The 12,350-nt window shown below is 50.9% G+C and overlaps 1 protein-coding gene across 6 annotated transcripts; it reads left to right on the forward strand.

Annotated features, from left to right (window-relative positions):
- The first annotated feature begins 5,389 nt into the window (after positions 1–5,389).
- On the forward strand, positions 5,390–12,277 carry FMO1 (flavin containing dimethylaniline monoxygenase 1). Of its 6 annotated transcripts, none has more exons than XM_069023600.1 (9): positions 5,390–5,470; positions 6,817–6,998; positions 7,183–7,371; positions 7,455–7,617; positions 7,962–8,104; positions 8,419–8,618; positions 9,142–9,497; positions 10,072–10,144; positions 11,280–12,277. In XM_069023600.1, the coding sequence occupies exons 2-9, from the start codon at positions 6,873–6,875 to the stop codon at positions 11,620–11,622; spliced, it is 1,593 nt and encodes a 530-aa protein (XP_068879701.1). In that variant the 5' UTR covers positions 5,390–5,470; positions 6,817–6,872; the 3' UTR covers positions 11,623–12,277. The 6 variants fall into 6 exon arrangements, with proteins under 6 accessions (XP_068879701.1, XP_068879704.1, XP_068879702.1 ...); XM_069023603.1 differs by having other exon boundaries at positions 5,397–5,470; positions 6,846–6,998; XM_069023601.1 differs by having other exon boundaries at positions 5,398–5,470; positions 6,828–6,998.
- The last annotated feature ends 73 nt before the right edge of the window (positions 12,278–12,350 follow it).

Here is a 12,350-nt window from a genome sequence, read left to right on the forward strand (position 1 = left end):
TCTGTCTCGCTGTGTCTTTGCTCTCTCTTTCAGTCGCTCCCATGTTGGAATTGTCGGGGCTGCTGGTGCCTGCGTGCTCTTCCCGGGATCACGTTCGGGGCTGCGTGGGCCAGGCCGTGCTACTCAGTCCTCCGTGCGTTGCCTCCTCTGGTCTCAGCTTCGCTGCCACTGCCAGGCGCTGCATCTCGGCTGGGCCCCTGAGAGATGACTCCCCCACGCCCTGCTCCAGTGCGCGTCTCGGCTGGGCACGGCTCCGCTCCACCGCCGCCAGCCGCTGCCCGTGTGCTGCCCCTCTCGTTCGGGCGCTCACGGGGCTCGCTCCACCACGCGCTGCGCGGGGCCGGGCGGGCACTGCCGGGCCGCGCCGCTCCTGCCGCGCCTCACTCCGTCACCGACACTGCGGCCCGCGTGGCTCCGCCCGCGCGTGGGAACTGCCTCGCTGCTGCTCGCAGAGCGCTCGGTGCACGTGGCCGAGGCCGCATGGTCCCTGAGCCAGGCTTCCCTTCACCAGGACACAGCTGACATTGCTCAACAGTCTCAGTAATTAAATAATATTCACGAAAATATCCTTCCATCGGCATGTATTTTGACTCAAAAATTGACTGCGTCCAAGCGGTGTTCCAAAATTCCTTGGTAAGAATTAAATCCCAAGAAACATAGAAAAAGTTCTTAAACAACCATGCCAGGAAGTGTTTCAGTTCTTTTTGAGCTTGAATCAAGCTAAAATTTACAAATCGTTGTTCAAGAATCTTTAAGTTTAAGATAAATGTCCATATGCGGCTCTGAAAGCCAAGAGTCTTCCCACGGTTCCTCCATAGTTTAGATATAGAATAGCAAAACAAAACCAAGAAGAGGAATCCAAAGTTTCCAGGGTTTACTCACACAAATCAGTCGCTTAGGGATCGGGGATCGTTCTGCTCTCAATTCTCCACCATCTTGTTACAGCGGAGATACTGCAACATGCCTATATCAAACCAGGAGTCCCGTGGAAAAGAAATATATATGTGGACAGATTCTTGGTAGAGGTTTCAGAGATGTTTATTTCCCAGCCGCGTGGCCGGGGCTCTGCCGAGGAACTCCCACAGTCACAGGACCGAGGGTCCTTGCCCGCGCAGGGGAACACAAACCAACCCATGGGGAACGAGGCTGAGCAGGGGCAGGGAAACCCCGTGCCTCCCTCAGGGCCCCTCTCCCAGGGCTACATGGCAGGGGGAGGAGACCCCAACAATGCTGGGGTGGTACAGGGGCACATCTCTGCCTGAAGTAGCAGTTCTGCAGTGCCCCTGTGCTGGGGGATGGGAATGCCCAGCCACAGGCAGCACCTCAGCTGGAGATGCTCTCAGAAAGGCAGCAGGAATTGGAGCATTCAAAGTGCCTGGCCTGAGAGCTTGGTCAATATTTATGGAAAGGGTCAGCTGCACTGAGCAAATTTTTGAAAGCACTCAAAGGCTGATGGATAACTTCACCTGCTGGTGGTGGGAGGGCACCTCCTGGTCAGGCTGGTCATGCCTTCACCACGTGCTCTCCAGACAGCTCCTCCTTGGGGTTATTTTGCTTACACGTTACCTTAACCATAAGTCCTATTTGTTCTGACAGTCTCTCCAGTAGTTGTGTTTTATTGCCTGTGACATGACAGGCACAGACCTCTTAACACTGAGGAATGGCTCAGAAGAGAGGAGGGTCTGAAATCCTTCCTTAGTGCTGTGTTACATTTGGGTGCATCTCCCAGGGAACGTGTGTGTTTATTCACTTTGAGTCCTGGCACAAGGATGTGGTGATAAAGGGGACTGTGTAAATGTCCATCAGGATTGGGAAGCTGTAAAATGTACATTTGAAAACCTCCAAACCCAAGGAGTTAAAAACTGCAGCTCTCCAGGATTTATTAACACAACAGGTTTAACAACAGCACCAGTCTTCTCTTGACAAATTCCCCAGGTTACATGCCTGGAAAACACAGTGACTTATTAAACCAGGTTAAATTTTGCCCAAAATGTTGGAGTAAACACTTTTCCTCTCCATGCAGAGACCTCCTTGCTTAACAAGTAAATCCGTCTCTCACAGCCACTCTACAGCCCATGTCTGCTCCAGTACATCCTCTGGGTCTCCTTAATAGTGTTTTTTTTTAAGATGTTTCAGGAAGAGTTCAGGATATTGAACATATCTAGCTCAGTTTAAGCAGAAACAGAAGTACTCTGCCAGTGTTTGTCACTGGGATTACCCTCTATGTGCTGGGAGTAGTAAAGGAAACAGGACAACAGCCTGCTTGGGGAGGGGTTTTGTCTTTGGTTTTGAGCAGGAAAATGCCTTTTTGGACTTGGAAGCAAAAAGCTTTTTTTTTTTTTTGTTTTTGTTTTTAAGACCAAAATCCAGGCTCTAAGAAATGGGGGGGGGGGGAAATACAGTTTTCCACCAGCAGCTGCTTGCAGCCTTCACTCACTCCATGGATGGCCCTATCCTGCAGCTCTGCAGGAAGCAGCGGGAGGCAGCAGCTACCTTTGGGACAGTAAAGAAAAGTCAATTAAAGCCTCTGGACAGCAAGGGGAGGCAGTGATAATACTGTAGAGGGGAAAATTGTGTGTTTCACTGATGAGCCCAAACCTTACATCCCATCTAGTCCTGAGTGTGTGTGGCAGCAGCAGCTGCTGGGTGTGCTGAGTTCCCTGCTTTGCTTGGAGACTGGCTGAACAAGAAACTCCACTTTCGTTTCCCTTTTTCTTTTCCCCCTTCACCATGGCACATGCCAAAAGCTGCTGACACAAACCTAGAAAACAGCAAAGTGGGCTGTGCTGAGACTTGTTTGTGCAGAGATTTGCCCCTCCTTGGCCTAAAGTGTTATTTTAAACAGCAATTGTAAAACTGGTGCAAGAGTTTTGCAGAAACTGAATTCTGCATAAGAGAGAAGGTGAATTCCCATCTGATTAAGACTAAATGGATATATTTAGTTCCTCCTTCCTTCTGCTTTAAGGATTAAATAGTCTGTTGCAGAGCCCAGGCTTGCGCCACAGTGCTGGGGAGCTTTGCTTCTCAAGGGGACAAGGAGCTTACCAACGGACAGGCACATGAGAATGCCATTCCTGGTTCTCATCCTCAGCCACCACTGGGTATTCACTGGTCCTGGATCTTCCTATGATCTTCTATGACAGATACACCCCTGGCATCTAATGGGGCTTGTGCCCCCAGCATGTGAGGACATGGACAAATGGAACTGTTTGGTGACCCAGCCTGGGTAGAGGGAAAGTGGAAAAACAGTTCCTCAAATCTTGTGCTCTCACTTGCCCTCACTCTATTCCTTGGGGAAAGTCCATTTTCCCCAGAAGTTTCTCTGTGTAATGGTAGTGGCAGGGTCCCACTCGATGGGGTGACAGCCTGTCCCCCCCCCCATCAGAAACAGGGATCTCTGTGGCTCTGTCTGCTCTTGTCTTTGCAGCAACAGAAATTCAGGGGGACTGGCCCAAGGATACCAAGGGAGGCTGTGCTTGAACACCAGGCCATGAAGGCTTTCCAAGCCCTGAGACCACACCTAAACCCCAATAATGCGTTGTCTGTTCTGTTCTCTACTCTGCTTTGCACAGGCTGTCCCTGGAGAAAAGGGTCCTAAGGCATGGCAGGGTGCATCCCCTGCCATGCCAGCAGCAGAGGTGAGTACAGCAACAAGAATTTTTCTGTGTTTTCCTGAAAAGGGCTTTTCAGCACCCTTGGCATGCATGTGCATAATTACAGTAATTGCCTCCCTGCTATCTCACATTCATCTCTCCACTAATACTTTGTTCTGCACACCTGGCCCAGACCCTTGCCAGGGCTGTTTGTGGAGGGGAACACTACAGCCCTAAGGCAGTGAGGCTTTGGAGGTGTTTTTACCCTATACTCATGTGGTATCACTCACTGCATCTAGTTCTGTACCTCTGAACTGGATTCCTCACCAGAATTGGGGCTAGCCTTACTGGCAGCTGCTGCAGAAAAGGCATCTCATCCAATTTCTATACCAGCAGCTCATCTTTGCCAAAAACAACTTGTTCTTTTAGAAAGCTTCCCTGAACTGCCCTCCTAAAAGCACTAACACCACTCCTGGAATGCTGCCACAGCATCCCTTTAAGGGCAAGTCTCTTGAATGCCTGCTGGGAAACTCAAAAAAAGCAGAAGCAAATAAAGAATAAAATATTTGCCTTAGTGGATTCCCTACTCTTTTTCACTGAGTGCTGGCAAGCATCTTTGCAGGAGCAAGGTTTTGTGTGTCTGGAGAAGGGTCCAGTGTGAGGGAGAGCTGGGAGACAGAGCTTGTGCAAATCCCAACAATGTCAAAGATGTGCAAGCCTTGTTGCCCATTTGCCTTGGTAAACATGTCCCACTGGCCTCTGCAAATCAAAATACAGGGCCAGAGCAGACATCTGTGTAGGACACTTTATTTATCACTCTCTGTTCTGCAGAGCTTGGATGGGTTTTTCTCCCCCTCCCTTGTGGACTCCTTGGTTATTCAAACTGCTGAAAGAGCTGATATCAAATCTGGGGCCATTGCCCTGGGACTGTCTTTATCAGTGACAAGGTGAGGTCTTGGCGGGCTGGCAGCTTTGACTGTGTCCCCTGCACTCATTCTGCAGAGCCCAGTGACTTTTGCTGTCATCCCCATGGCACAAATACCTTTATCTTTTTCTAAACACTGGTTTTCCTAAAGCCCCAGTCCTCTATCAACTGTCTCTCCACGGTTTCTACAATCTCCATGCCCAGCTGTATTCATTTGCAGGGATTTCATACTTCCTCACCAGTCATCCCTAAATATATCAAGTATCTGAGGGCAAAGCCCCATCCAAAGCCACCCTTATCCCCTTCATTTCCATGATCATTCACTCCTGGGAGATACCTGGGTAGGCTCTATGTCCTACACTGATGTTTCAGCCAACAGTTCCCCTTTCTTTGTGCCTGGGACCTTGGTACACTGGTGTTTGTGGCCGTTTCACACTCTCCCAGTTTGCATGGGCTGCCTCCGGCCAGGCACTGGCACTGTTTGTGTGGCTGATGGTACGATGCAGCCTCTGTGCCCCATGAGCAGTGACCACAAAAGCAGCTCTCTTTCCTCAAAGATGCCCTGGGTGCAAAGTCCTGACAAACACCTGCTGTTTGTCTGCAGCTTCAGCCCCCTTTTGGAAAGTGGCCATGGGGCAAGTGAAAAGATCCCACAGCTGGAGCTGCCCTCTAACCCATGGGTCCCCTGGCATGACTGCAGGACACAGTTGGAGCACTCCATTCTCTGCCACCCTTTCAGGGATCACAAGCTGGGCTATCCAGCTCTGCAGGACAGCAGAAGACTCCAGCCACTCCTCCCACAACATGGGTTGTGCAACGGCTGTGGGAGGGGGGTGGCTGCCTGCCCTCCCTGCCTCTGCCAAAGCACCACATCTCGCCTATAAATCTGGAGCGAGAGGGGCTCTCTGCCCACAGCAGAGGTGACACAGAGCACAGGTGGCTGGAGCTGGAGGTAAGTGCTCCTGGGGGGGCTGAGAAGCCTTTCCTTCTCTTCCTACCCCACACCTTGGCACTTCTGAGGTTGGATACTTGCAGGGATAGTGTGGAAAGTGTGGCACAAACAGGCACAGGGTGGCAGAATCAATATTTTTTGTATATTAGTTGTAGCTTCTCTGCAAGAGGGTAGGGAATCAAATAGCATATGTAGCTGGGAGGTGTCTGTGATTTAAGTTAGCTCCCACCATGTAAAAAAAGGCCTCCCCCAAGACCATAAACAGTGAGCTAGTTTAGCTAGTGCTTTCTTCATTTACAAAGGAAAAAGCCCAGGTTTTATTCCAACATGGGAAAACAGAGTATTCATTAGGTGTTGCTTTATGACTGAAAGTTGAAATAGTTCTGGAGAATTAGGTGGGTTTTAGAAAATACTGTGTCCAATCCCATTTTTTTACTGAAGACCTTTTTTCTTTTTCCTGGTGAATACACCTTCCTCTGGTGGTGTCTGGTGGAAGCTGAAAGCACTTCTCAGGGCAGAGGAACCAGTACCACCCGTAGTGACATCCTGATATGCTGAATTAGTAACTCAGCTGAGCAGGGTGCTCCCTCCAGCCCTGGGGTTAAACCACAGATTGCAGCAGCACCCCCAGGGCACCTGTGTGGGGGTCCCTGCTCTGGCATTGTCCAGCCAAGCCACGGAGCCTGGCCATCACCCCTTGTTTTATTGCCTGGTGCTACCAAGAAGGATTTGGATCCATCATCCTGACTGCAGCCCTGGGAGCTTTGTAGGGCTGGACGTCAATCCAGGGGCTGTTGCCTTTCCAACTTTCAGCCCTGCAAGGGAAACAAAAGTATCCTAAATCAAAGGTGTGCCACACCTGTAGCCCCTCTATCAGCCTCAATAGCCACGTCAAAGTCAGCATCGTCTTCCCTGGGGATGGGTGATGGGACCCTGTCAGTGATGCAGAGACTGAACAGTCCCAGTGCATTTTTTTTTTTTTTCTGAGAGAGGCAGATACCCAAAGATAAAATACAAATATTTGCAAGTCTTATAAGGCAGGATAGTTTAAACACAGCTTGTAAACAAAAACTGGCGGTGAATTGTGGCTCAACTACATTCTTTCAAAGCCAGCTTCCAGGGCAGCTGCAGGGGTTTGGAAGCAGCCATGGGGGTGCACTGTAAAAGGGGATAGATTTTTAAAATAAAGAAAAAAAGTATTTTAGACATTCAATCTAACTTGTAAATGAAGAGCCCAGAGTGCTGGTAAATAGAATGAAGTTTGGGGGTAGCATATAGAGAAATCAAAAAAAATACAGAGGGCATGCCAGGAGCTGCCCCCTGAGAGTGTGATGATCGTCTGTGAGGTTTCTCCCAGGTTAAACCCTGTTCGCAGCCCAGGATCCCAGTAGAGACCAGAGGGATGAGAGTGGCCGTGGTGGGTGCAGGTGTCAGCGGGCTGACAGCCACCAAGTGCTGCCTGGATGAGGGGCTGGAGCCCACCTGCTTTGAGCAGAGCCAGGATATCGGGGGGCTCTGGCGCTACACGGTGAGCCAGCGGTTCCTGTCCTCCTCCCTTCGGGAGCTGCAGCTTTGCAGGCTGGGGAGAGGGTTGAGTTGGGCTCCAGTGGGTGTGGAAGGGCTATGAGAGTTTGCTGGGTGCTGACCTGTCCCAGCTGCACTCCCTGAGTCCAGGGGAGCCTGGGCTGATGCACCCCAGGGTGCCATGGCAGGAGCACATTGAGGCCGGCCGGCCAAGCCTTTATCCATCAGTCATCAGCAACAGCTCCAAGGAGATGTCTGCCTTCTCCGACTTCCCCTTCCCTGAGGACTTCCCCGTGTTCCTGCCCAATGCCCTGCTCCTGGACTACCTCCAGCGCTACGCTGAGCACTTCAGCCTCCGGGAGCACATCAAATTAGGGGTGAGTGATGGGTGCCCTGCACGGCCCTGCTCCCCACCCGTGCTGGGTGCCGGTGGTGACTTTGCTTCACTTCCATGTTTTAGACCACCGTTGTCAGTATCCGTAAACACGCTGACTTTGCCACCACGGGCCAGTGGAATGTCGTCACAGAGGCGGGTGGAAAGCAGACATTGCATGTCTTTGATGCTGTTATGGTTTGCAGTGGCAATTTCTCCGAGCCATCCCTCCCCCTGCACTGTTTTCCTGGTACAGTATAAGGCTGCCTGTAGTTACCTGCTTCCAGGGGCTGGGGAGAGAAGTTTTAGGGGTTCCTTGGGGAAAATCCTCCCTTCCTTTTCTTGCTTCTGCTTTCCAAACCTGCTGGCATGAATACATTCTCATGCTTCAGAGGCTTTGTCTCTGAGAACCCATTTTTGAGAGGAAGCATCAATTCTATCTGCATGGGACAGAGGGCTGGACCTCCCCAAGTCCCTGGTGGCCAGTGATTGCACTTCCTTGCTCTTGCCATCTGGACTGGGTTTTTATACCAGTTCTCCCAACAAACCCCACAAATGCTCAAGTACTTAAAAGTTCATTTCTTCTTTCCCAAGGCATCGAGAGGTTTCGAGGGCAGTACTTCCACAGCCGGCAGTACAAGCATCCTGACGTGTTCCAGGGCAAGCGTGTCCTCGTGGTGGGCATGGGCAATTCAGGAGTGGACATCGCAGTGGAGGCCAGTCGTGTAGCTGCAAAGGTGCCACCACCCAGCTACCCCCGGGGTGTGGGGAGGGGGACACTGGAGACAACGGCTCAGTGTACTGTCACCGCAAGGACATGGTGTACGAATAGCCTTTCTGAGCCTGAATTTCTTGGTCAAAAACTTACCTTGAAAGCAAGCTGGTTTTTTTCTTGTCTCTTGTTTCATCACCACCACCAGCAGCCAGGAGGTCTTAAAGATGCTGTTGCTGTTTTTCTGTTGCACAGCTGTCTGCCCCGTGCCCCTCTGAGTTACCTTATAAAGGAAAAGCAGCAAATTCATCACCTGAACCATTGACTCTTCTCTTCCAGGTGACCATCAGCACCACTCGAGGATCCTGGCTGCTCAGCCGTGTGTTTGAGCATGGCTACCCATGGGATATGGTTTTAAACACTCGCCTTATGAGCCTGATCAAAACCAACCTCCCCAGACCCCTTCCATGGTGGTTGCTTAATTACAAGCTGAACCAAAGGTTCAACCATGAAAACTATGGCCTTCAACCAGAGAAGAGGTACTTCTTGGTGGCTCCTATCCCATGCAGATGGGCTTGTGGTGTGGGCAGGAGAAGATATTCAGCAACTAACATCCACCAATGCCCAGACTGGAGTGATCTCCAATGGGGAGTTTGTAGCCCAGCAGGAGAAGATAAGCTGTAGCTCCCTTAAGTGGTGAGAGTTTGGGCATGCTGGAAAAGCCCAGGAAGGCCCAGAGGAGTTTTCCTCGTGAGGGTCCCTGGGAAAAGAGAAGGAAGGCTTAAAGCACGGTTCAGTTCTGAAAAGAGATGATTCAAGGAGTAACTGGGTGAAGGGAAGAAGGCGGCAGGAGATGTCCACGAATCACTCATGCTGTGGGGCAGGGTGACATTGGGGAAACATGTTATTGTTTGGAGGTGGGGGCAGGGCTGTTTGCTCAGAGTAAATGACACCAGGAAGTGTGAGCTGGTGGGCCCCGGGGGGGAGAGGAGCAGGGGCCCTGGCAGGGCTTGTCTGTGGTCTCCCATTCTCAGAGACTCCCATTCCCCTGGCTCTCCACAGCTGCCTGGTGCGTGAGCCCGTGCTGAACGACGACCTCCCAAGCTTCATCCTGACAGGCAGGATCACCATCAAGCCGGGCGTGAAGGAGATCAAGGACAACTCCGTTGTTTTCCACAACTGTCCTGAGGAGGAGCCCGTTGACATTGTTGTCTTCTGCACGGGCTACAATGTCTCCTTCCCATTCCTAGAGGAATCCGTCGTCAGGGTGGAAAACAAGCACGCATCCCTCTACAAATACGTGTTCCCAACCCACCTGCAGAAGCCCACCCTGGCTGTCCTTGGGCTGATTAAGCCCTTAGGAGGCATCATGCCCGTGGCAGAGATGCAGGCACGCTGGGTGAGCCGTGTCTTCAAAGGTAGGGGAGCAAATGTGAGCCCTCCTGCGTCCCAAAATGCAGCTCAGACTGGACATGTATGGTCCCTCCCACAAGGGAGATCCCACAGCTAAGAAGTTCACTTCAGAGCAGACAAGGGAGCATTTTCAAGGCTCAGACTTCCCAAGTTATTTCACTTCAGCTAAGCTACAGCAACATAAGTGAGGAAAGAAACCTGCTGGTATTTTGTTTGGGGTTTTTTAATAAAAATAATAAGAATAACCTCATGGAGGGCTGGGTCAGGACTACTCCACAGAGATGAGAAGCTCTGGGGTTTCTCTTTGGGATGATCCTCTCTGGGGCTTGCACAGCCCATCTGAACCCACATCAGCTGCCTGTGCCCTCACACATCTGTGAGAGCAGGAAAAGGTGTGGGTGAATTTGGAACATTATGGAGGGCTGGCTTCTGGCAGGATTGACACTGCTGAACAAATTGCAAGCAACGAGACTTTCCTGCCCTCCCAGGCAAGGGATTCCCACATTTTGCATCACTGAAAGAGTTCACAGTTCCCCCTCAGGAGGTAAACTCATCAGGACGCTCTCCTCTCTCTTCCAGGCTTGTGTCAGTTGCCTTCCCAGTCTGTCATGGAGAAGGAAGTAAATGAGCAGAAGAAAAACCAAGTCCGATGGTACGTCATTCCCCAGAGCCCCAAAGGATTCTTGGTGGGTTAAAAAATCCCTGGAGTTTTTGGGGCAGCAACACGCAGGCTCTCCCTCCGTGCCTGTTCCCTGTACATATGACAGAGGAGAGAGGAGGATTCCCAGATCCAGCTTCCCCTTTACTCACTTGCATCGAGCCAATGTAACCTTTGATTTTACACTGATATTTTGCGTATTGGTGACAGGAAGAAATGAGTTCAGGGTACCCAAGGCTAAAGCTTGCTTGGGAGTTGGGGAAGAGTGCCAGGATCCCCAGGGACTGAGAGACAAGATAGCAGAGAAATTAATGGTAATAGATGCAAAGTAATTCAGCTGGGGGGGGAAAAAAGCCAACCCACAACCAATGAGGATAACACAGATTGTCTCATCTCTCAGCAGGGAGACCTGACTCAGTGTGAACAGGTATCTGAGCACACTGCTGCATGGTTCACAGGCTGGCAAAAGGCTAAGAAGGATTAGGGAATGAATGAGATAATCCCAGGAAACTGGATGCTTCACTTAAATAGCTAAAGGAGACAATGTATAGAAGAGTGAAATACAGAATCGCACAGAACAGAGGCTGTACAATACAAGGCTAAATGGATGTGGGCTTTTTTCAGCCCACTGAAGGTGGGACATGAAGCTGTGAATTCTGCAGAAAAGGTGAACTGGAAGCAATTCTCCAGGTCACTGTGTATTTGTGCAATACTTGGTGGAAATGTATATGAGGAATATCAAAGTGTGCCACCTTTCTCATGCTGCACATTACTTCTCTGCAGAAAGCAAAGGGGGTTGGATTTAGGCTTTTTGTTTGTTTGTTTTGAAAAAAAACTCAAAACTGGTTTGCCGAAGTCTGTTAACAAAGACTCCAAGGTGAAGGGGGGAAAGAGGTGGAACTTGCGAATAACGAAGTGAAAGACTGAGTGCTTGACATGAGCCAGCATCACTTTACAGGTGCTGTGTCATGGACAGGATCTGGTTCCCACTGCATGTGCATCCACTCCTTTCCTAAAAGGAACCCAGATACAATAACAACAAGGATGCAGAGGACCTGCACTCCAGTTCCTCTAAGCCCTGCTGACACCAATCTTTCTCCTGCCTCTTTTTCTTCTCTCATTCATTAAGGTTTGGTCTGACCTTTGATGAAGTCCTCAAAACCGAGTGGCTGGTCTATCTGGACACGCTCGCCTCCTTCATCGGTGCCAAGCCCAGTGTGCTGGGGCTGCTCTGCACAGACCCTCGGCTGGCCCTCACCATTTTCTTTGGCCCCTGCTCCCCCTACCAGTACCGACTGGGGGGTCCTGGGCGCTGGGAGGGGGCACGGCAGGCCATCCTCACCCAGTGGGACCGCGTCCTGAAGCCCACAAGAACGAGAGTCCCTGCTGCCTCCTCCAGCTCTTTCCCTTCTCTTCTGACTGTGGTGGGATTCCTCCTGCTCCTGGCTGCTGTGATTTTTGCTTTCCAGTAGCTTTTAGAGCCTGTTTGTTCATTGTTGTTTGAGGTTTTTTTGTCCTGGGGGATGTTATCTCAGGTGTGCCACGGGACTGGGGAAAAGGATTTCAGTAGATGGCAACAAACTTTAACCTGCAACCTGCAGCACAAACCTCTCTCTGCTCCAGCTTAACCCCAAGCACAGCTTTGCAGACCCCATTAGCCAGGGATGGCAGCCTCGCCCAAGTGTCTGTTGCCCCTCTGCTCCCTTGCCTGCTGCCAGGAGCAGAGCAGGGATTTGTGGCATAATTGTGCCTGAATCACACAAGACAGGATACAGTGAGGACAGGACTAGCAAAAGTGGCCTTGTGTGTCACAGGTGGAAAGGAGCAAAGGTGCCCAGGAATTATCTGGGCTGTGTATACGGGTCAGGCTGTCCCTTTCTCCAAACCTAAACACTGTGACCCCAAAACCCCAGTTTGGGTTGAATTGGTGCATCTTTCCAGTGAAAGGGCACTAGTTGGTTGTGGTGGTTTGTCACACCTGAGTCTGGGGTGGGTACCGTGTGGGGCTGAGCACTCCTGGCTTTGCTTCCCTGCATGCCCTACCACTGGATAATCCTGAGGCTTTGTTTTGTGCGCGGAGAGACTGTAAATGAATAAAATCTCAGTGGTTATGGCAGGAGTGTGCTACAGGTGCCTCCCCGTCCTCTTGTTGTGTGCATGGGAAGAGCTGGGAGGGGGGAACCCCTGTCTGAGTTGGGGC

The sequence above is a fragment of the Aphelocoma coerulescens genome, chromosome 8 (assembly GCF_041296385.1).
Source record: "Aphelocoma coerulescens isolate FSJ_1873_10779 chromosome 8, UR_Acoe_1.0, whole genome shotgun sequence".
Lineage (NCBI taxonomy): Eukaryota > Metazoa > Chordata > Aves > Passeriformes > Corvidae > Aphelocoma > Aphelocoma coerulescens.

Coding starts and splice junctions, on each gene's coding strand:
- FMO1 (XM_069023600.1), top strand. CDS start 6,873: ATGAGAGTGGCCGTGGTGGGTGCAGGTGTCAGCGGGCTGACAGCCACC. Junction 7,372..7,454: donor GGGAGCACATCAAATTAGGG/GTGAGTGATGGG, acceptor TCCATGTTTTAG/ACCACCGTTGTCAGTATCCG. Junction 10,145..11,279: donor AAGAAAAACCAAGTCCGATG/GTACGTCATTCC, acceptor TCATTCATTAAG/GTTTGGTCTGACCTTTGATG.